We start from the raw sequence: 26,129 nt of genomic DNA, 5'->3' as shown, positions 1-26,129 counted from the left end.
GATACATAGTTACAGTAACAGGTATTAAGATTAATAGTTACAGTAACAGGTATATTGTATTCAGATACATAGTTACAGTAACAGATATATTGTATTCATATTCATAGTTACAGTAACAGGTATATTGTATTCAGATACATAGTTACAGTAACAGGTATATTGTATTCAGATTCATAGTTACAGTAACAGGTATATTGTATTCAGACTCATAGTTACAGTAACAGGTATATTGTATTCAGATTCATAGTTACAGTAACAGGTATATTGTATTCAGATTCATAGTTACAGTAACAGGTATATTGTATTCAGATTCATAGTTACAGTAACAGGTATATTGTATTCAGATACATAGTTACAGTAACTCATAGTTACAGTAACAGGTATATTGTATTCATATTCATAGTTACAGTAACGGGTATATTGTATTCAGATACATAGTTACAGTAACAGGTATATTGTATTCAGATTCATAGTTACAGTAACAGGTATATTGTATTCAGACTCATAGTTACAGTAACAGGCATATTGTATTCAGATTCATAGTTACAGTAACAGGTATATTGTATTCAGATTCATAGTTACAGTAACAGGTATATTGTATTCAGATTCATAGTTACAGTAACAGGTATATTGTATTCAGATACATAGTTACAGTAACAGGTATATTGTATTCAGATACATAGTTACAGTAACAGGTATATTGTATTCAGATACATAGTTACAGTAACAGGTATATTATATTCAGACTCATAGTTACAGTAACAGGTATATTGTATTCAGATTCATAGTTACAGTAACAGTCATATTATATTCAAATTCTAAGTTACAGCGACCAGAACATTTTATTCAAATTCTAAGTTACAGCAACAAGCAAATTGTATTCAAATTCATAGCCATCTACCGTATGAGTAGATTACATTTAAAGGCACACCACCCAAATGGCTGCTTAACTCTGCCCACTAAGTATGACCATTGCTCTAAGCTTTGGATGGAATTCCAGAACACAAGATCCTTTTTCACTTTGAACAGTCTAAATATAAACACATTATGCATCAGAAGCAGAATATAACACAGCGAGGGAAGAAGACCAAGTTTATATATACACTGATGTTTTTCACTCAATGAGACCATTTTATTTGACAATAAAACAAAACATGTAACTGATGATTTCTTTAATGATTTCTTTTTTTTGTTGCTTTAATGATTTCCTTTCATTTAACTTCCATGACATTCACTTGCATTCAATGTTGTGCCGTATAGAAAATGAGTATAGCCCTCTTTAGTTTAAATTGAAATACATTATATTTTGGCCACAGGCCCACAGTTATGTAGAGAGATGGAACTAACGAATGTTTGTCTGAGGGTAGATTCCCGCTGCTCGGATTAACTCCCATTCTGTACAAACACAAGATATTTCTTCATCTGTCTTCGATTCAAGATGCTTGATTTGATTTGGCTATCGGTAAACAATCTAACGCAACACTGGTTCTATTTCAGGATGTTGTGTCAGGATCAAGTTGAACTCACAGAGCCTGGAGGCCACTTCCTCTCACAACACCTGAAATACCGGTGGCGTGAATCCACATAACTTGGCAAAGCGGGGAGGTAGTGGAGGGTAACCTTTTTAATTGTGAAATAGTTTACCCACCTTCATAAGCGGACATAAATATTTATGATTTGACATTCACAGTAGGCCTAAACATTGTAGTAACTGTGACAGGTCAACAGCGTGGCCTACTCATTGAGGAAATGGCACAAAGTAAAACTATATTGAAGATATTCGTTTAAATATATCGGTGATTATTGGTGTTACTGTGATCGGTGGCTGGAGTTTACCTTTTATTTTACCCACTGCATGCATCATTGCATGCAATCATCACATGTCAACGGTAATTGTCTAATGTCAACATTCTCTCTCCTTTCTGAAGGACCCAAATCAACTTCACCTACTGTAGCTCTGCAGAGAGGAACAAGTGGTCCATTTACACATTTAATAGTTGGCATTGTTCATGTTAGTAATCCTTGTTTCAATTTCATGAAACCCGACACTGCCCACATACCTAGGAGAGTTCATGATGTTAAATGGGCCTATAACGCTTGAACAGTATCATAAAGTAAGTTGACTAAAGCTACTTAGCCATATACTTGGTTAGTTACAGTGGTTTATACTGAATCTGGTTTAATTGGAATGTAGTTGCTATGTATGATTGTTTTGCTTGTTTGTTTTGTTTTGTTTTACTTATTGTAACTCGGCTCTGCCAACAACGTGTTCTCCAAGATTCAAATAATAAAGGTTAAATAAAAAATAGGGCCGTTGTCGGAGTTGGACGTTCAGGGAGGGCTCAGCCCTTCTAGGGGTACGGGGGCATGCCCCCTGGGAGAATACAAATAAAATAGAAAGAAAATCATACTCACAAAACTCATCTCCTATGAGTTTCGACAGGGGAATAGAGACAGGTTTTCAATGAGAATTTGCTATTTAGGCTATTATTTTTTATTATTATTGCTATTTGTGAACACGAAAAACTATCTTCAGAGAGTGGGAAAGATACTACTACAAATGTTTTGGCAAAAATTATTCTAAACAAAAGCCCATAAGGTATCATTAAACACGCCCTGAGACTTTCTCAAAGTGGTTCCATGGGTCAAAGTCAGCAGTATAGGTGCTACATACCAGTGCCATACACAACTGGACAGCTGGGACCCTAGGGGATCATTTTAGATGCAGCTCAACACTGTCTAGGCCCTGGACTAGAAACGGGGAGAGTGGAATTCCCGATGGCCTGCTTGCCTGATTTGGCCTGCGGGCCGTGCAGACGTGGCCTTTGATCAAAACACAGCAGCAACGGTTCAGCTCAAATCACATGGAGTCTATTAAGCCTGTCGAGTGTCGGCTACAAGACAAGCCCCCACATATGGCCCGCAGACCGAATTATGTTTAGCAATTATTTTTGGCTCGCTCCCTCGCCTCATGTCGCAACTCAACCGGCCCGCAATATACAGTAAAATCAAACGCACTGACCTAACTGCGCAGCAGCAGCAGTGAACTCTGGACGTCTCCATCGTAGCCTGCAGCGTTCTCTGCCGCTGTGCCTGCCTCTGTTTTAGAAATGCATCGACCCTGCTTCCATGGGTCACTGGAGGGGCTACTGTAGGACCGATTATATTCAGTCTTAAGTTGTAAGGTTAGGTTATTATTTACTTTCACTTTCGCCTTTAACCGTCGCACATTTTTGACAACTCAGGTCGCAGATTAGTCCCATTTCTCTCGTATCATTAACCTGTTCGGTTGCATCCTGATCCTACAGTATCAAGCAAATTTTGTGTTTTCTAAATCAAAAGAAGTCTGAAATCAAAATAATAATAGATCAAATTTCTATAGCGCCTTTCATAGAACCCAAGGTCGCTTCACAATCAAGACAAAAAATAGGGCTAGGGAAGTAGGGAAAAAAGCATGGAAACGATCAGTATTACACAAGACAAGCGAATGCTGAGGCAGAGAGAGGGAGGAAAATGTGTGTGTGTGTGTGTGTGTGTGTGTGTGTGTGTGTGTGTGTGTGTGTGTGTGTGTGTGTGTGTGTGTGTGTGTGTGTGTGTGTGTGTGTGTGTGTGTGTGTGTGTGTGTGTGTGTGTGTGTGTGTGTGTGTGAGTGTGTGTGTGTGTGTGTGTGTGTGTGTGTGTGTGTGTGTGTGTGTGTGTGTGTGTGTGTGTGTGTGTGTGTGTCATGTACGAGTGCAAGGTGGCCTGGCCTGGGTGGGGTATAACTCCTGGCCCGAATTATTGCCCCAGTCTTGTATGTCAATATTATGTCTATTAATAAGCAATAAACATGTTTAGAATCTTGCCCATTCAAATTCTTAATTCCGAGTGTATAGACTCAGACTTGGGACGCTATATCTATGTCTAATGGCCATTGCCATACTCAATTATGTGTCTCATACAGTAAGATGTTGCAGCAATTCTTGGGTTGATACCATTTTTATCCACTTTTTCTCCTTATTTTCTATTCTTCTCCCATTCCAATTTTCGGCTTCCCTCCCCTGTCTTGAACGTTGCTAGACTATGCCTCCCACTGGTCGGCTGTGGTGAGGATAGAAGCCTTGCATCACGTGTCCCCTCCGGTACACGAGGAGGCAGCCTGTCGCATCTTTTCACCGCAGCAGCTCGAACTCTCAGTGGCGAGGAGTAACGCGTGGGAGGCTCACCAGTGGCGTCGTTAGCCCTGGGCTTCCGGGGCTTTAGCCCCGGATGTTTTTCTCCTAGCCCCGGACATTAAAAAAAAAAAAAAAAAAAATTGTTTACATTTTTTTTTTTTTTTTTTTTTTTTTACTTTTTTTTTTTTTTAAGATGTCAGCATCCCCATTGTCTGTGCTGAATGTTTGTTAGTGTTTGGTATTTTTTTTGGTTTTAAGTACTTTTAATCCATTTTTAGTAAGTAGTTTTCATTTGATCCTATAATTTTTTCATTTACCGATTTGTGGACTTTTTTTTTGTTTCCTGAAAGGCGCCTTATAAATCAAATGCATTATTATTATTATTATTATCATCCAGGAGGGAAAAGACACTTTGGATAGTAGGGACTGCATCTCTGCCTGTCCTGACCAGGAAACACTTTGCAACTGTGATCTCCTCTGGCAATAGTTGGATATTGTAATGTGTGGCGAGGGGTTGCAGCAATTCCACTGAGAGAAACTGGTCTGAGGCTGGATAACATGCCTGTGTATGCCTCTCATAAGTTGTTATCCAACTCATGAGAACCTGCTCTCAAGCTCTGGATAGAACAGTCTCTGTCTCAGCTGATCTCCTGAGCTGAGGTCTGAGCTTGTGCCACAAGATGCCATTACATATGGCCTTTGTCCTGTCATACATGTCCACTGCCATCTCTGAGGTGCGATAACCTTTGAGTGTGTCCTGCACTGTGCTTTTAAATAGTACAGATAGGTATTGAAGATGTGCACTTTAATGCAGCAGCACCTGGAGCCATCCATACCCATGTCCAGTGTCCACTGACAAAGACATGCTCATGATACTGTGATAAACTATAATAAGCTTTAATCGAACCCTGGTTCATTTCCTCGGATAGTCCGGTTGGTTTGGGGTGGTCTGAAAGCTCATTCACTCTTGCAAGTGAACCCTGCATTTGAGATGTGAATGCAACGTGGACCAAAGGCAGGAAAATACCCAAAAATCTAATATCTTTTTTTTTAAGCCTTTTATTTTCGATTGCTTAAGCATGATTTTTAAAACGGGGCCCGGTGTTTCAAAACACACAATTAGCACAACCACACACACAATTATCAGAACACCTCAGATCCTTTGCTAAATTAAACACTTGTCAAAACCATACACTAATTTAAAAAAACTACATTTTGTTACCATATGAAACACACGTTTTATATGACTTAATTCTGTTTGAACCAGTTACTCACACTGCTGTGCTTAACCTAAAACACATTTAGCAATTCTACTTCTCAGTGATTAGAGTACTGTAAGTGAAGTACGCAGAGAATGTGAAAATATACAATAAATTCACCAAACACTACACAATACCAATGCTGTAGACTGATGAAAATATAATTTATTTATTTACATATACCCAAATCAATGATGCAGACTGCTGAAAAAAAACATTTTCTCTCCATATACCCAAATCAATGATGCAGACTGATGAAAATATAAATGTTCTCTCCATATAACCAAATCAGTCAACATTTCAACATGGAGAATCACAACAAAACATGTCCCAGTTTTCATGCTACTATGTGCATAACACTGTAAGCTCAGCAAATATCAGACAAACATAAAATACTGTATCCAGTAGGCCTATAGGTTAAAATTACAGTAAAACAAAAAAAAAATTGAATTTTTTTAAAGAGTACAGAAAATACTAGACATTATCTCTTTGCCTAGCTGGATCTGGCAAGATAATTTTTTGCTCTGTGTATTGTTTTGCAAAAAGTGTGAGGCTGACATTGTGCTTATAGGGGTGCAAATCTGGGCCTATGTTTTGCTCCTTGAGTGTAAGGTTTTGATAATTGTGTAATACTTTTGATTTGAGTGTTTATGCAATTGAAGAAAACTGTAAAGACTAGAGATGAACTGTTTATTTCTTTTGTACATAGGCTGTGCATATGTTTGTTTGTTTGTTTATTTGCTTATGTGTATGATTCTTAACTGTTTTTATTTTGTTATTGGTGTATATGTGTGTATGTATGTACAGTATATGTATATATATGTGTATATATGTATATTTGTACTCCTGTTGGGGCCTCTTGGACCAGATCAATGTTTTATCTGGCTAAATAAAGGTTAAATAAATAAATAAGAAACTGATGATTTGGTCCTGTTAACTTTGAATTTTCTATGGGGACTGCCCAGATCCCTCTCATGGACATGGACCTCACTTTGAGAACCTCTAATGGTTCTAGTTCTTCAGTATTCATCTCTAATTACTCAAAAATTGCGTATTACTGTGTTTAAAAAAAAAAAAAAAGGGGGGGGGGGGGTGGGAGGGAAACCCCCCTCCACCCCCCTGGGCTGAAGCCCCCAATGTTTTCTAACCCTAAAAACGCCCCTGAGGCTCACGCTGCCCCCGCTACTTCCTGTTTCCGCCGCACCGGCGTCACCCGGTTGATACCATTTGTTATACAGATTTGGTGCAACACAAGAATTGATAAACATGGTCACAAATCACACACATAAAGGGGATCACATTAACCATTGTTATCTAGAGATTTCTATAATAATTGCATGTTGTGGTGATTGAATGATGAGCACTTGTATTCTGAAAACGGCTCAGAACCCCCTCCCCTTTATTTTCAATATACATAGGCAGAGGCCTCTGAATGGCCCAGGTTTCTCTCATCTCAGCTTCCCAGTCAAACCCAATTTATGCAATTCCAAAATTGTTTAGGGACCACTGTAAGAAATAGTCAAATATACCATTTTTAAAATAGGTGAAAATAGCGCAATTTAAAATGTCCCCCAAAACTGCATGGAATTAGCATAAATTGGGCTTGTCTGCAAAGGGGAGACTCTTGTGAATATATATTTCAGTTAGTTAGATAGTTAATTATATTGACCAATTTGTTTACACCGCTTGTGTTGTTTTTACTACCTGTACCCCCCCCCCCTTCCCCCATGCTCAGTATATTTTTACTGTATTTATTTACTGTATATTTTATTCCATTTTTATTCTATTTTACTCTACTCTTATCCTAGGCAACTTGATTTGATTTGTGTTATTATTCTAATTCGTGACCTGTCCTGTCTAAATGTTTAAATGTTGAGCGATTTGCAGTGTCAAATTTCCCACGGGATAATAAAAGTATTTCTATTCTATTCTATTGGGTATCCATAGAAACCGTATCTATTCAGATATCTCGAGGTGAGAGGTCAAGGGACCCCTTTGAATATGGCATGGCATTTTCCTTTTTTTTACCAAAACGTAGCCTAACTTGTAGCATTATTTAGCCTCCTTCCTGACAAGCTAGCATCACATAGTACATTTACATTACATTTTCATTTACATTTAGTCATTTAGCTGACGCTTTTATCCAAAGCGGCTTACAAGTTCTGCACGACAAGTCATCAGGAAGGGTACAACTCTATCAGCTGAGTAACAATGTAACAGTGTTGCGTGCTACAGTGTAGGTTAGTTTATTAGGACAGGTGCATGACAGTAAGGTTAGTTAGGGTTAGATTATTCTTTAATTTTTTTTTTTTTTTTTTAGATAATGGTTGAAGAAGTGCGTCTTTAGTCGACAGCGAAAGATTGGATGGGTTTCGGCTGTCCTAACTGGGGTGGGTAGTTCATAGGCGGGAGCGGTTCCATTTGCCGCACGGTATGCTAGGTCAAGGGCCTTGAAGCGGATACGTGCAGCAATGGGGAGCCAGTGCAGGTCCCTAAGAAGTGGGGTGACATGGGCCGACTTTGGTAAGTTTGAGATCAGGCGGGCCGCTGTGTTCTGAATGAGTTGAAGAGGCTTGGTGGCAGTGGCCGGGAGGCCAGCAAGCAGTGCGTTGCAGTAGTCGAGGCGGGAGATGACTGTTGATTATTTGGACAAGGAGTTGGGTGGGACTAAATGTACATTAACATTTACATTTAGTCATTTCGCTGACGATTTTATCCAAAGCAAATTGCAAATTCTGTACAACAAGTCAGCAGGAAGGGTACAACTCTGGCAGCTATAGGGTTAGTAACATTGTTCGTTAAACAGTGTCGAGCATGGTACCAATTGATTCCTTAAGTTGTCTAGTTTCATATGACACCACTAGCTTTGCGCTAGCTTAAGAAATGAACACGCTAGTGAGAAAGTCAGCTAATGGGGCTAAGATGTTAATATGAAGAAAGAAATCAGAAAATTAGGGGGACTAAAAGCATTTAAAGGGGGACCTAGGCCCCCATAACTGATAAGAAATCGAAATAAATATATTTAGCAACCTGCTTCAATATTAGTCAACAACACGGTTTAGCAGGCTAGGCATGTTAACAATGTCAACATTAACAATAGCTTTGTCAGCTGAATGCCCCGTGTGTTTGGCCAAGGCTACCATGACTCACAGACATAACACTGTCTGGCTCTAGTATCTCTCTGTGCATGGATGGCAAGATTTCAAAGCTAAAACACAGACATGAGGTCTTTATCAAGGCCATATTTTTAAATAGCTAGGCATTTTAAATGGCTATTGTGTGTGCCTATAACCTATGTTGCGGTTTGTATTTGCTCCTTTGAAGTTATTTGCAAGCTATAAATAGCAGAGAGAGGGGGTTGGCTGGGTGTCTGGGTGTGTGTGCAGTTCACCAGGCCCCGTCTCCTGACTCAGGACACATGAGTCAAACTATATCTGGGAGAAGACCTGTAATTACCCAACAGCTGGGAACTTCATTGAAACACGTGTGCATTGTGAGGAGCATGAGGGGCAGAGTAGGCCTGTGAGACAATCCTCACTAAACTTGAGAATGTGTAACCTCTACCCCTGTGAGGTGTCACGGTGAGAGAGCACACTGTGGTAACACCGCAGGAAGCAGGCAAATATGAAACCAACGCGAAACGACAGAGCTGTGTAGTCAAGGCAGAGCCCCCTGTTTCCAGAGCACGGTGAAATACCACATATACAGTATAATTGTTTTACCAGCAGCAACGAGAGGCTATCAATAGATGTGTGCTCCTCAACATCACTTGGGTAAACCAGCCCTGTGACACTGCCTGTAGACGTTACCACTGGGTGGAGGCAGAGCGAAGCAGATGCGTCCCCAGAGAGCATTATTTTTTCACATAACTCAGATGTTACTAGTTACATCTCTCTCTCTCTGACTAGCATTGTATTGGCTAGATTGCTAGAACACAACAGATTGCAGGAAATAACCAGCGTGTGGGATTCAGTGGCATCTAGCGGTAAGGTTGCAGATTGCAATGAGCTGAATACCCTCTTCCCCTCCAACATCTGTATCCCTTCATCATTCTCTTTGGTTACTGCAGCATTATATTCCATTTCTGCCAATAGATCCCCCTAAATCCTACACTGCATGAGCGTGTCACTCTACTCAATCCAGGAAGTGTGCTGCTTAGAATGGTTGATTGATAACCAGAACTGTCAACACTGAGGTGTCTGTATGTGTATAAGTGTGTGTGGATATGGATATGGTGCGTCTGTCTATGTCTGGGTCTCTTAATATGTCATGATGTGCTCTGTCCTTGTGTCCATGACTGTATTGTGACCTGTATCCCTACTATGTCTATGTGCTTTTGTTGTGTTTTTATTCTAATGTATTTATCTTGATTTTATTCTGTTTTTATTGCTAACCCTTTTTTTACACAGGATTTTAGCCTGTACCTTCTGGCAGGGGGACTACCAATGGAAATTAGCCTTTTGGCTAAAATTGGGTGCATTTACATTGTAAAATGTTTTATTAATGTACACTGTCCCCCTTGAACAAATAAAGTAAACCTAACCTAAACCTAGTGGTAATTTTCCATATTCCATATTTCAGGTGTATTTTTTTCTTCTTATCTGAATTCTTTAGAATGTTATCACTCAAGACGGTTTCCATGGAATTGCGCTGCTAGGTTTATTTCCTGTCAGCTGTTGATATTAGCAAACACTGCAACATGAGCAAAATTTCTAGGGAACGGCTTATTTCCTGTCAGCTGTTCATATTAGCAAACACTGCAACAGGAGCAACATTTCTAGGGAACGGTTTATTTCCTGTCAGCTGTTGATATTAACAAACACAGCAACAGTAGCTAAACCTTTAGGGAACGGTTTATTTCATGTCAGCTGTTGATATGAACAAACACCGCAACAGGAGCTAAACCTTTAGGGAACGGTTTATTTCATGTCAGCTGTTGATATGAACAAACACTGCAACAGGAGCTAAACTTCTAGGGAACGGTTTATTCCCTGTCAGCTGTTGATATTAGCAAACGCTGCAACAGGAGCTAAACTTCGGTCCATTTAGACTGTTTATGTTGTCAAGTTGAAACTGTCTGTAACTTTCATTAGCCAGTAGCCATCGGGACATTATCATTTGAATGTTCAGTTGTCAAAAGTCTACTCTCTCTCTCTCTCTCTCTCTCTCTCTCTCGAAGCAGTTTTCTAATCAGTCTTGGACTATGGTGATGTAATCTATACACATGCTGCAGCCTCAACTCTATCACAACTCTATCTGTCTATCACTCTGCTCTCAGATTCATCACTGGTCACATCACTACACTCATTACTGTGCCATCTATGAGAAGGTTGGTTAGCCCTCTCTGACGGTGAGGAGCAACAAACACTGGTGTTCATTTTTAAGGCCCTTATTGGTAAGCTACCTTCTTATATCACATCATTATTGGAATGGAATGTTGGAGCCTATGGAACCCATTCTAGTGACTGGCTGGTCGTTGAGGTCCCCTGTGAAAAGGATACATTTGCATTTTATTAAGATGCCCCTGGAATTAACTCCAACAATAATCCATAAAAATGGAGTCTCCCCTCTATTGCAGAGTTTAATACCTTGATCACTAATTATTGTCGATCAAGTTGTAGGTGTTTTAATTGATTTGTTATCCTTGCTTTTTTCTACCCTTGTCTTGTTATTATTATTATTGTGATTTTCTATGCTGTGATTTCTATGCTGTATTTATGGTCGCTCATCTCTGTATGTAAACTCGACTTAACTGTAAAGGGAAACATCAGTTGCCTTTAAATAAAGGTTTGAAATTTAATTCAAGAAAATGTGTTTGAATTATTATTATTATTATTATTATTACTGTTATTGTCCTGTGATGTCTTGTTTATTAGTATTGTTACTGTATTGTGTTGTCTTGTTTCGTGTTGAAAAGGGAAAATAAAGAAAGAACAGAGTATCACTATTAACCAAAAATGAAGCTTGTCTGAACATTTATGAGTTATGCAGTGATGTAGTTATCAGAAAAGTAAATGGACTAAGGAAACCATACATTTATGGTTGCGTTTATCGTTGTTTCCATGGACACAGTGAATAAACAAACCTCCACAGACAATGTGAAATTAAATTATATAACGTTTTTCCAACTCTTTCGGTTCTTATTTATAAAAGAGACAAAGAAACATGGGGGGGGGAGACAAGAATATATTATTTATTTAATATGTTAATGGTATAATACAACCAGGGGCGTCCATTTGGTATGGCAAGGTATGGCACTCGCCATACCTTGGCAAAAAAAATGGAAAAAAAAAATTACAATTTTTTTTGTTGATTTAGAATTTGAATGTCAACATTATGAACGAAGCTTCAAACTATTCGGTACAGCCCTAGCATGTTTTGATATTGTCAATTATCTCACTTTTACTATAGGTGACTTTTGCTGTGACTAACTGAAATATGCCCAAAAAAAAGGAAAATGGACATAGGGACGTTTTTTTATCAAAGGGCAGCAGAGACAAGTGATACAGGGACACAGGTAAGGTCTGGCTTAGTGATTATAATAGTGCAGTTCAGCATTCAGTAACCCATACTTTTTGTGAATGTGTTTTTGATACTACATTCTGTTGAACACACACCTCAAAACCGTTGGGGTAGAGATGTTTGACAGTGGAGCGTTGAGATCACACACGTGAAAGGAAACAATAAGTGGGCACTGTGGGAAAAAATCATGAATGGAGGGAAATGATAGCTTTCTTATCTGTGAGAAACGTATGATACACTGGAGATGCATGGAGATTAACTTTGCATTTACACATTAGGCACTAGCCTATAAATCAATGCTGTTATTATATGAATGAGTTGTCCAAATTGGGAATAACAGAATGAATAAAGATTTGTTTTACAGTGAGACAAATGTCAGGACAGGCTACCAAAAGGGGCAAATGACTAAAGGTTTATCTGTCAAAGCTGCAATAAAAGGGGCTTTCAAGCAAACTATCTGAAGAGGGTGACTTCATTCACCAGGAATCGGAAAGGGATTCCCCTCCTGGGCTGACTGTCTGGGTTGGCAGTTTGGATTGTGCAGCACAGAGACAGAGACAGAGACAGAGACAGAGACAGAGACAGAGACAGAGACAGAGACAGAGATAGAGACAGAGACAGAGACAGAGACAGAGACAGAGACAGAGATAGAGATAGAGATAGAGATAGAGATAGAGATAGAGACAGAAACAGAGACAGAGAGAATAGAGTGTACAGATATAGTTGGGTCCTTGAAAAGGTCCAGTGAATGGACCCTCACCAAACCTGCTTAACAACGTTCTCTCTCCCAGAGGTTATACGCAGGCACACACACACAGATCAAAGCAGATCTATCAAGCTCACTACAAACTCTAGGCACCTGAATTTCCCTGAGGGGATCAATAAAGGAATATCTTTGCACTGGACCGTGTACGACAGTCGACAGGGTCCAGTGGTCCATTCCAATAAAGAAGTCATATAATTTGGACAGTCTCTAATTATGGCTTTATAAAGAAACAGATTTCAATGCAACTTTGCCAGAGAGGCCCACCCGACCTTATTATATTATAGGATACAATGGTGGGTACCATATATCACCAGTGATACATCTAATGGCTGAATGATAAACAGAGTCTAGCCTAAGGGCTTAAGAGTGGGAGCCACTGCATGTCTATAAATCACATCTCCGTAGTCAAACAGACAGGAAAACTGCTTCACCAACTCTCTTTCTGCTAATCAAAGGGAAGCTGGCTCTGTTTCTATACAAAAAGCCAACCTGTTACCGCAATTTACTGGCTAAATATTTAAATGTAAATCCTTCATCAATCCAAATACCGAGGTATTTGTATTATGAAACCCTCTCCATATCATAACCGTTCACAGTAGATATGCAAGTCACTATAAACAATATTTTTGGCTTTGGAAAACAACATGAATTTAGTTTTACTGGGATTAAGTTCCAATTTAAGACTAATAAGTGCATCTTGTAGAGTGTCAAAGGAGAGTTGTAAATATTTAGTGGCCAGTTGCACAGAATCAGCAGTATAATAGATAACCGTGTCATCCGCGTAAAGGTGGCTTTGACAGCTTCTCAGAGATGAGACAATAGTATTAATATTAATGGTAAATAAGGAAAACAAGAAATCTCTCAGATGCATTCTGCATTCTGTAACTAACCCTAACCTTAACCCTAACCTTGATCATCACGCTACATTAATAACTTGTCAAACTAAATTAGTCATGAAATTAATTAATGTGGCGTACTTTCAATTTATAAGATGGACAACATTTTATACTTAAGTGCATTCAATATCAAATACATATGTACTTATTGACCATTTAAATATAATGTCCTCCTTTCATATAATTAACTGTTTGTCATAGAGACTTATCGGAGGTGTCAAGGAACTTAATCTTAAAGGTTTATTCTACCCAAATCGTTTTAAAGGTTTATTCCACCCAAATAGTTTAAAAAGTTTATTCCATCGAATATTGTAATACTTTCTAATAGTGTAGTAGTGTTATAATAGTGTAATAATAGTGTGTAATAGTGTAATGGTGTATAATAGCGTGTATAGTACTCCTCCCCCCCCCCCCCCCCCCCCCCCCCCCCAACCATTGTGGGTGGGCTTTGTCAGAGGTAGTTTGAATTATTGGGAAAATACATTTGAATCATCAGGATCATTTTGACCATTCACTCATTCTCATTGGCCACATGCAAAGACAAATGACTGAGCACCCAAGCGAGGAACCCTTGAGAGCACTTGAGGTCTGTAACTCTAAAGAAGTTCTACGGGACACATAACAGCTCAGGGAGTTAAAGTGATGAGGGCCATGCTAGTGGCCACTCCTCTCCAGTTCCAAGCTAAGCTGCTAAATTTAGCATTAGGAAGGACTTGCATTTTTTTTTCCAACGTTTTTTTTCCAACGTTCCAAGTGCACTGATGTAATGCAACCCCACAAAGAAAAAGCGCTGAGTCAGAGATCTTTGAAGACAGTCGTGGTTGCTCTTAAAGGCAAGCTTTAATCGTCCATGGCAAAGCATTTCTTAAAGTGGTGACCATACTCGTCTGTAACGCAAACAGAACATGAAAGGTGGAAGCAGTAAGGGCTGTAATGAACAGTGGACTTTTCTCACACAAGCACATGCTAGTGTGCACACACACACACACACACACACACACACACACACACACACACACACACACACACACACACACACACACACACACACACACACACACACACACACACACACACACACACACACACACACACACACACACACACAGGGGACTTCCAAACCAACCCACTTCCACCCACACTCAGCCTCCATCACAACGAGAACCTCCACACTCAGCACAATGGCATTCCATACAGCTCTGCTCACATACATTTGCTACACGTTCTATTAATACTGACCTTTACCATCATGACCAAGTCACAAAACTATTACATTCACAATTTTATTTTTTTCAAAACTTTGTTTATTGACGTTTTTATTGCAATACAAAGTGAGCAGTAGGTCAAACTGTACACATATATGCTAGGCATATTGCACATATATCTACATATAAGTAGTCAAAATATAAGTCTATTGAATATAAACTACAGCGAATACACCACAAAAGAAATATATATATATCATTGTTTCGGACACAGTCAATTGGACAGATATGTATACAGAAGAAAGACAGAAATGAAAAAAATAATTGTAAATGAGAAAGTCAACATCGGGTTACACCTCACCACATGTAGACAGGTTAATCAACCAGATAATACTAGGTTAAAAGTGAGTATTCCTTATGGGGTGTCGATTGAACCCTGTTCCCCAACATAGGTAAAGAAACGACCCCTCTTTTACTATTATGTTTTTGCTACTAACTATGTACTGTGTACTATGCTAATATGTCTATACTACTATGCACTCAGAGTGTGGCACTGATAGATGAACAACACCACAGACCCTTAGCTGCCAGAGGTGAACCCCTCCTGCTGACTTGTTGTACACAACTTGTAAGTCTCTTTGGATAAAAGCATCAGCTAAATGACTAAATGTAAATGTAATGTAAATATAATAATCATTCATTATTATTTTCCTCTTATTAACATTCAAACTCTCTCGCTCTCTCTCAGTGCAGTGGCCAATCAATAGCTAGAGGATAAAAAGCTAATAGAATGAATTAGTACAAGGTTGAGGCGGAAGCAAATACTTCTTCTTTTTTGACCTACTTTTTCTCCTCCTATAAGAAAACAAATGCACCCGTTCACCTCCAGTAGGTTAGGCAGTACTTTTACTTTATTTGTTTATTTGGACGGGACAATGCAAAATGTATGAACACAGTGGAGTGTAGAAATTGCCGGATTTAGCACGAGGCTAATTTCCATCCGTTGTCCCCAGACAATAAAAACAAAACTGTAATAGTCTTTTCTCTCAGGCAGCAGTCAGAACTATTACACCAGTTCTCATGCAGGTCTCTGCAGTGTCTACCAGTGTGTCATAGATAGAAATGAACCTGTTAAGCCTTAAGGTCCCCCTATAGGGGGACCCTGCTTTTCTTTATCATACATCGATCAATAGAGACCGTATTAGATCCCCAATTATCATATCATGGGGTATCATTGGAAAGCCACACTCATTGGCTACAACCCTGTGCAAAGCTTTTCGTGATCGCCAAATGATTGACGGAGCTAGAACCCCGGGAGTCGGGGTGGTAATGTGTACTTTTGCGTACTTTGGGGCACGCCTCACATATCGGCATGTAACTCGAGAACCGCTGAACGGATTTTGTCACCTGAAAGGGCAATCGACAGGCAACAAATAGGGCTTTAATTCTACCTATATATTGTATTAAAATAAATGCACACCCGAGCCACTAGAGGTCGGCAAAGAATCGTCCACATGTGGGCCCTTGGATGTTAAGAGGTTAATGTTTTTAAATATTTTTTTTGTAGCCAAGAGTAAATACCATAACCCTATCAAAAACATATCAGCTTGGCTGGCCCCTCACACTGATACAATTGGCCGTATCAGAGGGTGGGAAAGCTGAAGGGTGGGTCCTGGGCGTTGTGGACAGCGACCCCTACAGTTCGGTCGGGGCGCCTGCTCAGCGAGGGCTGGAACTGAGGAGAGATAGTGTGGCCTCCCACACGCTACACTCTCCCCGGTGAGAGCCTGCGCGGCCAGGTTGGCCTGCCCCAGGCTGCACATGCGTCGGAGGAAAGCATGTGACAGTCTCCGGTCTCCCGGACCAACAGTAGGGGAAAGTACGCAACAACCAGGAAGGGTGGGATGGGAGAGAAATCGGGAAAAAGGAGGAGAAGAAAGATAAAAAAAAAAAAAAAAAAAAAACTATCAAAAACAGTAGTCAAAGTGTATATTTTCATTTTTACCGATGTTTTATACGATTTATCGGAAATACGAATTTATCGGAAAATGCTAATTATCGTAAAAACAGCAAGGAAATGACTAAATCCAGATTCAACCCTGCCATTGGAAAGAGGAGCATTTCCCTATCCATAGATGTATGATTTGGCCATAATAAGGTCAAGTTCAAGGTCAAATATGAATTTATAATTAAAATCGATTATCATTAATTACTGTATCTACAAATCTTTCTGTTTAATCATCTTCCCTTTATTCATTTGCTTAGATTTGTACACATGATCTCAATAAGGTGGTGAATGAGCTCAGTGTGCATTTTCTCCTACCCGTATACATTTTTTATCAAAGATGCAAAAATCATAAATCATAATTTATATTCTCCTTTTCTTCATTACAATTTACTCAGCCTAGTAACAGATACAATATTTCTGACACTGGAAATACATACCCCCAGGTCCCTAGATGTTCCTAGATACCAAGAACATGCAAATTGACCTTGCAGAAGTGAAGCAATCGTCCAGTTACTTAGGCAGGTACCTTTAGGCGAAATATTCCTACAGCTTAACAGGTTAAAAATACTGTTACTGGTGTATACATCACTTAACCATTTCACTACCACTACAGACGGTTCACCTTCTGTATAGTGTGGTAGTGAACGGGTTATTAACCCTTTGTCATGTGGCAGTGAAAGGGTTAACCTTCTGTATTGTCGCAGTGAAATGGTTAACCCTTTGGTAGTGAAAGGGTTAATGGTTTACGGCCAAAATACATCTCTGGCTTTTTTTCCACCCTGTGAACCCTCTAGACTTCTTAGGTCATCAGGGAGCGGTCTGCTAACTGTTCGTACAGGATTCAAACAAAACATGAATCCACATTCAGAACTTGATGTAAACATGTAGCTGGAGTAAACTTCCAGGAGATCTTATATCAGCCACAACTCTGTCTACTTTCAAAACATTATGTTCACCTTTGCCTTTAATTGAAATTGAATCATTGCTAATAATTGCACTCCAACTCTAAAATGCACAGTGACCTTTATACTTTATTTTGTCATGCTTTTTGATATTTGTATTTGTGTATCTATTAATTATATTGATCTATTTTATGTAAAGCACTTTGAATTCCCTCTGTTGTACTATTTATACAAATAAACCATGCCTAATTTGGCCCACTCCTTTCCACATAACTCACTGTATGGGGGTGATACAAAAAGACAACTATAGACAGATAGAGATAGACAACCCTCTCTCCATATGGTTCAAATGAACCTCTCCTTGTCGGAACATAAAACATTTAAATAGATTTTTGACACTGGGTCATATTTTGAATCCTGTTGTACCCCCTCCATGTTGAGTATAGCCTATTTATTTGCCCTTTGTGTATAACTTATATTGACTTACTTAGATCAGGAAAAACGAGATTGTACGCAAATGTACATAATGAACTTGACTTAGGGACAGGCTGCAAGATAGGACTGGGACTCCTGGCGCACGCCGCTTTCAACGCATCCACGTGAAAATACATGTAAAGCGGGCCTATACTGCGGGCTGTTGTGTGCAGGTCTGGTTGAAATAGCTGGTCTATATATTAGTCTGTAGGCTCGAGTGTTAAACCACCGTTCATACCCAATGATGATAATAAATATAATATAGCCAGAGTCGCATAATCCTTACAACACCAAAACTTCTCCCGCGTATAGCTGTATACGGCTGTACTTCCCCACCCTGGCTGTATCCCAAATGTCAGAGACTGTATGACATTTGATTGACCTGTTCTGACGCGCACAGCCCTGTCCGGCACAACTTTAGCTTCCTCGTTTCGTTATTAATCATCTACTGTCTGTGGTGTAGTAGTATGATGTCGATCGATGTGTATCACTAATTCACTATCCGCAAATTCCAACCCAAATTCGACCAGCAGCACAACCGTATAGCAGTCGGAAGAACGTAGAGCTCCAAGCTAAAAAGAAACGCGCCTGTTGAGATCCCGTGACTCCAAAGGTGACACCATCGTGTCGGTCACCATACAATGAGCTTGGACCTGCTTGGTGTTACTGTTCACTATCACACCTATCATCTATTGCGATGTCTGCAACGAACTCACAGAGTTCCTGAAACGAGATAGAGCGCATGCGCGTGATAGCAGTACTGCAGCAGAAACTACGTCACCACCCGGCCGTGTTCAAAACACAGGCAAGCCCAGACACACACCGGCAGCGGCGGCGGTCATACGACTTGCGCGTTTTATACTTTCAGCTATTTGACATCCGAATGGCTTGAGAGCAGCGTTGGACTGATGAAGAACTATCATCACACATAGAAGAGGCGATTCTGGAACACGCGTCATTTCATTGTCGTGCGCGGTTATTCCGTTTTTCAAATCTATATACCTGTCATAAAGGAATCTGTTATTGCAGAGACACAAAACGACACAGGCTGTTTATTTTTTGGGCTCATGACAGTAATGTCTCGTCTAGAGGACGGTCTGGCTTCGGCCGCGGCGACGGGCAACACCGGAGGTGTGGGACATCTCCTGGAGAGAGGGGTCAGTGTGAACGGTGTGAACAGCTTCGGACGGACACCGCTGCAGGTCAGTCTGATTAACAGAGCGATCATGTCAACTGTCATCATCCATCCCATAGTGAGCACATGACGAGGTTTTGGAAGTGATCAACTTAATAAATAGACTTGTCTTTGTGTAAACATGTAGCCAAGCTAACACCCCTTTCCCCACAAACACTATTATTATTATTAGTATGCTTAATAATAATCATAATCATATATGCGCGCATAATAACAATAATAATATGGTGGGGAGCTAAATAATTTAAAGAGCGCAGGCATAATAGTGTTACTTATGTGCGCATCTTGTAATGCCCTAAATTCGTGCGTCATGGACGATTGTGATATAGGCCTGTACGCTTTTAAAGTTATCTTTCAATCTTTTAAACACGGATTATTATTTCAATGTGTATATTCATTTAACGAAACACGTTAAAATTGTCCAGTGTTGTGCACACGTAATGTGCATGGTCTGATAAACAGGTCACACCCTGTGGCCTTGGTTTTCAAGTTAGTGTTTTTCATCAAGAATCAAATGGCAAATGGGCTTAATGACAAATATATACATATGTTTACTCTTCGTCTAGGCCGCTGTCACATAGCCATAGGCTGAAAAAAGTTAGGTAGGGTATAAGCTTTTAAGTGCATATTGCGTTATTATGGCTGTCCTCCTTATAGGCCTATAACACAATTATGATCAGATATGAAATTAATTATAGGATGTTAATGTTACCTGTTAAGCTATATACGCAATCACTTATTCGTCCAATGCTATTCATTAGCCGTCTGCAGGTAATTTTTGTGGGCTTGAGAGTACAAGCAGGTGATTATAACCATATAAATGTATTGTCATTATAAAGAACAAGTACAGTATACAACGAAAATAAGTTTGGCATCCAATCAGAGTGCAAATAGTATAAAGTGCAATAGTAATGCACAATGTACAGGTTAGTTAGACTGGGTACAAAATATACATGTTATAGTATACTGAGTGTATAGTGCTAATAAGATGTATATAAGTAACAAATAAAACCTCACCACACACCATGCCCTTGCTGTCGGTGAGAGGCAGCACACTAACCCGTGGTTAATGTCCACATCAAGGTGATGATGATGGGCAGCTCGCCGGTCGCGCTGCTGCTGCTCCAGCGGGGCGCGGACCCCAACGTCCCCGACAGACACACGGGCTCGACGCCGCTGCACGACGCGGCCAGGCTGGGCTTCCTGGACACCGTGCAGGTCCTCGTGAAGTTCCTCGCGGATACAAGCGCCCGGGACAACAGAAACGAGCAGCCTGTTGACTTGGCGAGAGACAATGGACACACCGACGTGGTGGCATTTCTGGAGTCTTTGTAAACGATGGGATGGATGCAGGCTTTTTTTTTTGTGTGTGACAGTGACAGGGGATCTTTTGGTAAAAAATTATAGCCATATAGCCTCTTTGAATGTATAGGCCTACTTTTCTTTTTTTTTTGTAAATCAAGCACTTGTTTGTTACAAAACAACGGTTATTATTACGTTTTAATCGAATATGCGTGCTATTAGCACATTATCTTATTTATTAGTGTGATTCACAACTTGTCAACCCTTACGAAACAAGTTATTTCAGTTTACTATAATGGTACCGGCCATTGGATAAATAATTTATCACGACACATATGCTAAAAGTTATGTATCATGTTTGTACTTAAATAATAGCCTCTATACTATATGCTAATCCAATTAAAAAAATTAACCGATGGTAATATCATGGTATTTCCATTTGTTTTGGGTCACACAAACATCGTAGTGACCCAAAAAATATATGAAAATACCATACTACTTTTTTGGAAATACCATACTACTTTTTTCGTAATGAAATACTTGATTTCAAATGATGTTTTAGCACCTAAACAGCCCCAAAGAGGCAGTTGGTGAAAGTGGCCTGTTCGATGCCTTTTTGCTGGTGTTTTTTGTCATAATCTCTACAGGCCTAATTTATGTATCGTTCAATATAGCGTCTTTTAAAGGCTACATTTAGAACGTTAGATGGACCCTGGGTCGCGTTTCGTGTACAAATTCGACACAATTAAACGTGGACATAGGCCTGTTTAAGCACTTTATTAATAAAAATGTGACTTGGGTGAAAAATGTGTCATTTGAATGTAACCGAAGGTAAGGCACTGACTGCAGCTGAGCTTTAGGGGCATCCGACCTATACATTTAAAAAAAGTTGTTTAAAATATAGGATCTCACCTACTAGGCTAAACTAACCAGATTAATATTTCGGGGCTGCATTAAGGAATTAAGAGCCTGTAGAATAATTGTATCAAAGGAATTGTTGTTCGTTGAAACAACCAGCGATAGATATAGGCCTGCATGGCCTTAAGGTCTGATACACTCCTCCTTCATCGAATGTTTTTATGAATAGCTTTTTAAGGCTTCTGAGAATCACATAATATTCTCTTAAAGTTATAATAAGACTGTCTGTGAAGCATGGCCTTCTCAAAATTAGAATTGGGTCAATAGATTTTTACTTCGGTAATTTTTCTTTAATTGGAATAATAGCCTAATTTTAAAACACGTCACAAGATGAAACATAGCCATCATACCATACAGTGCAAGATAGCAACGCGGGCGTCTCCTTCACATGTTTAAGCATGCCATCGATGATCATATCGGAGGCATATACAATTATTTTATTCGGTGACATGCATGTTGCCCATTCCTCTAACATTTTACCACTGCGAAGAGTATAGACACACATTTAGGCTTTAGGGATTATTTGGGATCAAAACATGATGCCCTTGCAGCAGTGTTTTGTACACAAAAGAAAGTATAAACAAACCGATCTGGACACAGACGATAGCCTACGCCCTGCGAGGACTAGTGTTCCTTATCAACTAGTGCCAGACAGTCGAAAATCGCCACAAATAACTTTGGGACACTATAGTACAAAATGTGAGGCTGCTAGCCACCACCAATACGACCCTCCTTCATTTTAGTTTTACATACACGTGATAAGAGCCTTTAATGCATGTAGGCCATTGTAGAATTTAACTACAGTATTTCCAATCATATAGGACTAAATAGCATACAGTATACGTTCCTTAAGGAGCAGTTACATTAAAATGCAAAAACATAACCTATTACAATCGGGCAGTCGAACTACGGGTCACTGCAAAATAAAAATAAACAGCTGTTCAGGTGGATAAACACCTATATGTGGATTAAAGAACAGACCATTTAACCCATATAGGACAACCTATACTTTCCACACAATCTTCCAGCCATTCATTCGAGATACAGTTGGCCAATACGTTGCAGGAGGCCCGAGTTCAAATGTCATGGAAACTTATTTCTCATCAGAAGGGTCACATGAGAGTTGGGTTGATCATGGAATGCATGATGCGTCAGAATTGAGTTGATTTCCCGCCCAGAACTGACAAGTCTTAATTAATAATCATCCTGTGTCACAAACATGTATGACCCACTATAGGCTATACATTCCAAATAAAACTGCGGATGCTGATGATTGTCATCGATTCTGAAAATGATCAAATACAAATAAAAATACTCTTCGACGTTTAGAGAATTATTCTGTGTAACCACTTTGATCAACTTCCATCAAAGGAACTTTGTTTAAAAGACCCATCTGATTTGTCACACAAGCTACTGAAGCTATAAGAGTAATTTCAATCCATTCAAACAGTACTGGCATGTTTTGGTTTTGGGTTTAGTCCATGACTGATGAAATACAACACATTTCAGTGCTTCTATTTAATAAATGGTTAGGACGTTTTTTGAAAGATGCATATTATTTTTAGAGGGATGCTAACTATTTCTACTTTCAATATCTCTAAAACCAAAACACTTTTTGTATACCATGTACATGGAAATTACTGCCAGTTTGTGACAAATCAGACAGGCTTTTTAAACAAAGTGAGCAGTGTCTTAAAATACCACCTCTTAAGATTCTTCCAGTGGTTCTATGGGGCAGCTATCCGATCGTTTTCCATTGCTGCTGTGGGCCACATGTCATTGGTGTTGATTGGAACTGAATGAGCCCAGGTTGCAGGCTCAAATCACCTCTGTATTCACGTGGAACCAAGCCAATTGACCCATCTCAAACGCTGCCCTCTTTTCTTGATCCTCCAATCACAACTGTTGCTTCCTGATTGATCAAGAGAAAGGGGGCCAGGTTTGCAATAGGTACATTTTATAAAATGGCATCATTACACAGTCTCAACAAGTCCTTTAATACTGGCTTAACTTGCTTCCGGAATAAACCTAAACAATGATTGGCAACATCCAAAAGAGAAGTACTGGTTTTCATAGAAGAAGATACAATATAAATGGGAGCCCCTTTTTGTAGAGACCATGGAGACAGAATGTAAAAAGTTATCCAAATTAACACTCTTTTCTGGGCTATACAGCCTACTCAAAATGTTTTCAAATCACAGACCATCAATAAAAAAAATTAAAAATAAAAAGGATTACACAAGAAGAAGCTTGGATAAATTATTTATTTAATTTTATACCACATAATCTGTTCCAATTTTTCAGATAAGCCAACTGAAAATAACCACAATGGATACATATACTGCACAGTGACCGCATTCTGGATGTGATCTAGATGCATCACATCCGGAAAGATCTATATAGCAACTAATCCAATGACAGTTCCAATGCATGGGTTCACTGCACAGCACGTTTTGAAAAAATGCTAACAATGTTGTCTTCACTGACTTTTATCAGACCTTTAAATCCCTTAAAAAAATAACACCATCTCCCCTCTCTCTGGGACAAACGTATCAATAAACAAACTAGTTGCCATATATTTTTTTAACTTGAAAACAATGAAAAACAAAAAAAACGAAGAAATTGCAATCAAGAGTGCTTTAAAATTAATTGGGCAAGTACATGGCTGCCCAACCCGGTTGATTTATAATGGAAATGATGCAAGTTTCATCCATGGAATATACTGTTATCAGAACAAAACATTAAGAAGTGCATAACCAAACTAGAGGACGCTTCACAGCCAGGCAGCCAAATAGGCATGTCCTAAATATCAATACAGATCTGGCTAGCACAATCCTGGTCCCTTTCTAGTACATGAATAAATATTTAAACATGCAAATGAGTCAAACTTTTAGTCATTACATGCTACTTAAGAGCACTTAAGCGCCAACTGTAGTAAAGGGAGCAACTAAGTATTATTGTGTTAAAAGTTGGAAGTTATTAACCCTTGAATATTATTTCAATTCATGCTGCAAAGGTAAGAGCCATAAAGAGACTGATGTTTACAAACCACAAAAAATATAAATTCATGAAAATAATGTTTCATTATATAATCTTAAGACTTCAAATCCTTTTGTCAATCTGTTAAAATGTTTGGCGTTTTGCAAAATGCGACTGCAAAGAGCTCCCAGAGGACGCATGCTTCCAGTGTGAAACTTAGTCGGTCGGTTTGGTCTTAGTCCACCTGTCGATTAGTCCATGTTTTGTTTGGTTATTGTTTTTTCCTCCCCATGCTGAATGAGTTTTTCTTTTTATTTTTACTGAAAAATTACAAGCGCATATCTGGTAAGCACTAGATTCAAAGAGGTCTCTCTGCATAATTGCCTGTGAGAAACACAATTTAACGAATTTGTCAATTAAATCAATTAATCAACACTATGACCATCAGTCGACTTTGCAAATTTCTTTAGTCGAGGGCAGTCTGCGAAGGTGAAAATGGTGATGAAAGTAGCCTAATGGAAATGGGTTTTGGTCTGTATTCCAAGGCATTAGGAAAACGCACCGTGACATTCCAGCTGAAGACTATAAGAAAGCATGCATAATGTGTATCAGGCACTTTCTTTGATGATCAGTGATTGACTGATGACGACAAATCCAAAAGGTAGAGATGGCGGAATCCAGTGTCCGTGGTGGCGGTGTCGATGGGTCTGGGAGGTGCACTGTTCCGAGTTTCCACTATATGCTCAGTGTTTTGGTACTGGTAGCATTATGGAAGATTGTGCGGTTGACTGTAAACACAAAAGAAAAATAATAATAATACATGTTCTAAAGAGATTATTTTCTTTAACACATTGGGGACGAACCACGTATTTATACGTGCTTCGAATCCATGCGTTGTGGACAGAATCACGTATAAAGCCGTGGCAAGTTGTTATTGCTTTTATTCCATTTTAATAACCTGTTCAAGGTCGCCGAGCGACACTGCATATTTTCAATACTATTCTACAATATGCAATACCGGCCAGATCCTCTTAGGGGCGCTATCGCGCTACTGCAATGTGCCCTGTGGGCGAACGGATCACTTTTTTCTTTTCTTTCAATGGAGATTTTTAGTAGCCGGATTCTGAATCAGCATCCTGTACCTTGGATTACGTTTCGAATCGCAGATTTCACCATGCAATAAGGGGATTTATCATCAGCCAATGGACATATCGATCTACCAGATGGCGATCGATAACGGGGAAATGCTCGGCGGTATCCCACCAGCTCATGGTAAGATATTTTTCACGTAAATTACAGCCCGATCAGAGCTTGCTATGATACGATACGATCAGCGTATGTGGCTAGTTAGACGAACACTGTTATTGGTAATCAATAATAAACGACGTCCCCCGCCCCCCCCCCCCCTTTCATGCATACATGCTTTGGGACAGTCCCGATCATATGCAGTTTTAGTTATTTCTGTAGCATCTGTAAAACGGAAATGCCATTGGATATAACGTTAGCAGTAGGGATGTCCGATATTATCGGCCGATATCGGCATTAAAAT

The 26,129-nt window shown here is 39.5% G+C and overlaps 2 protein-coding genes across 2 annotated transcripts in view; one reads left to right on the top strand and one right to left on the bottom strand.

Moving 5' to 3' along the window:
• Positions 1-19,008: 19,008 nt before the first annotated feature.
• On the top strand, positions 19,009-22,311 carry cdkn2a/b (cyclin-dependent kinase inhibitor 2A/B (p15, inhibits CDK4)). Its single transcript, XM_084318826.1, has 2 exons — positions 19,009-19,388; positions 20,465-22,311. Exons 1-2 carry the CDS (start codon positions 19,254-19,256, stop codon positions 20,714-20,716), a joined length of 387 nt encoding a protein of 128 aa, XP_084174952.1. The 5' UTR covers positions 19,009-19,253; the 3' UTR covers positions 20,717-22,311.
• Positions 22,312-23,847: 1,536 nt separating this feature from the next.
• The window catches only part of LOC311231600 (uncharacterized protein), a 60,079-nt gene continuing 57,797 nt past the window's right edge, over positions 23,848-26,129 (bottom strand). Inside the window, exon 10 of the mRNA XM_084318228.1 lies at positions 23,848-25,368. Coding sequence (XP_084174354.1) covers positions 25,324-25,368 — 45 coding nt within the window. The 3' untranslated portion in view covers positions 23,848-25,323. The remainder of the gene's footprint in view (positions 25,369-26,129) is intronic.

The sequence above is a fragment of the Notolepis coatsorum genome (assembly GCF_963971535.1).
Source record: "Notolepis coatsorum genome assembly, chromosome: 7".
Taxonomy (NCBI): domain Eukaryota; kingdom Metazoa; phylum Chordata; class Actinopteri; order Aulopiformes; family Paralepididae; genus Notolepis; species Notolepis coatsorum.
Note: the sequence above shows the minus strand (reverse complement) of the source record. Positions and strands in the feature narration are given on the sequence as shown.

Coding starts and splice junctions, on each gene's coding strand:
- cdkn2a/b (XM_084318826.1), top strand. CDS start 19,254: ATGACAGTAATGTCTCGTCTAGAGGACGGTCTGGCTTCGGCCGCGGCG. Junction 19,389..20,464: donor TCGGACGGACACCGCTGCAG/GTCAGTCTGATT, acceptor GTCCACATCAAG/GTGATGATGATGGGCAGCTC.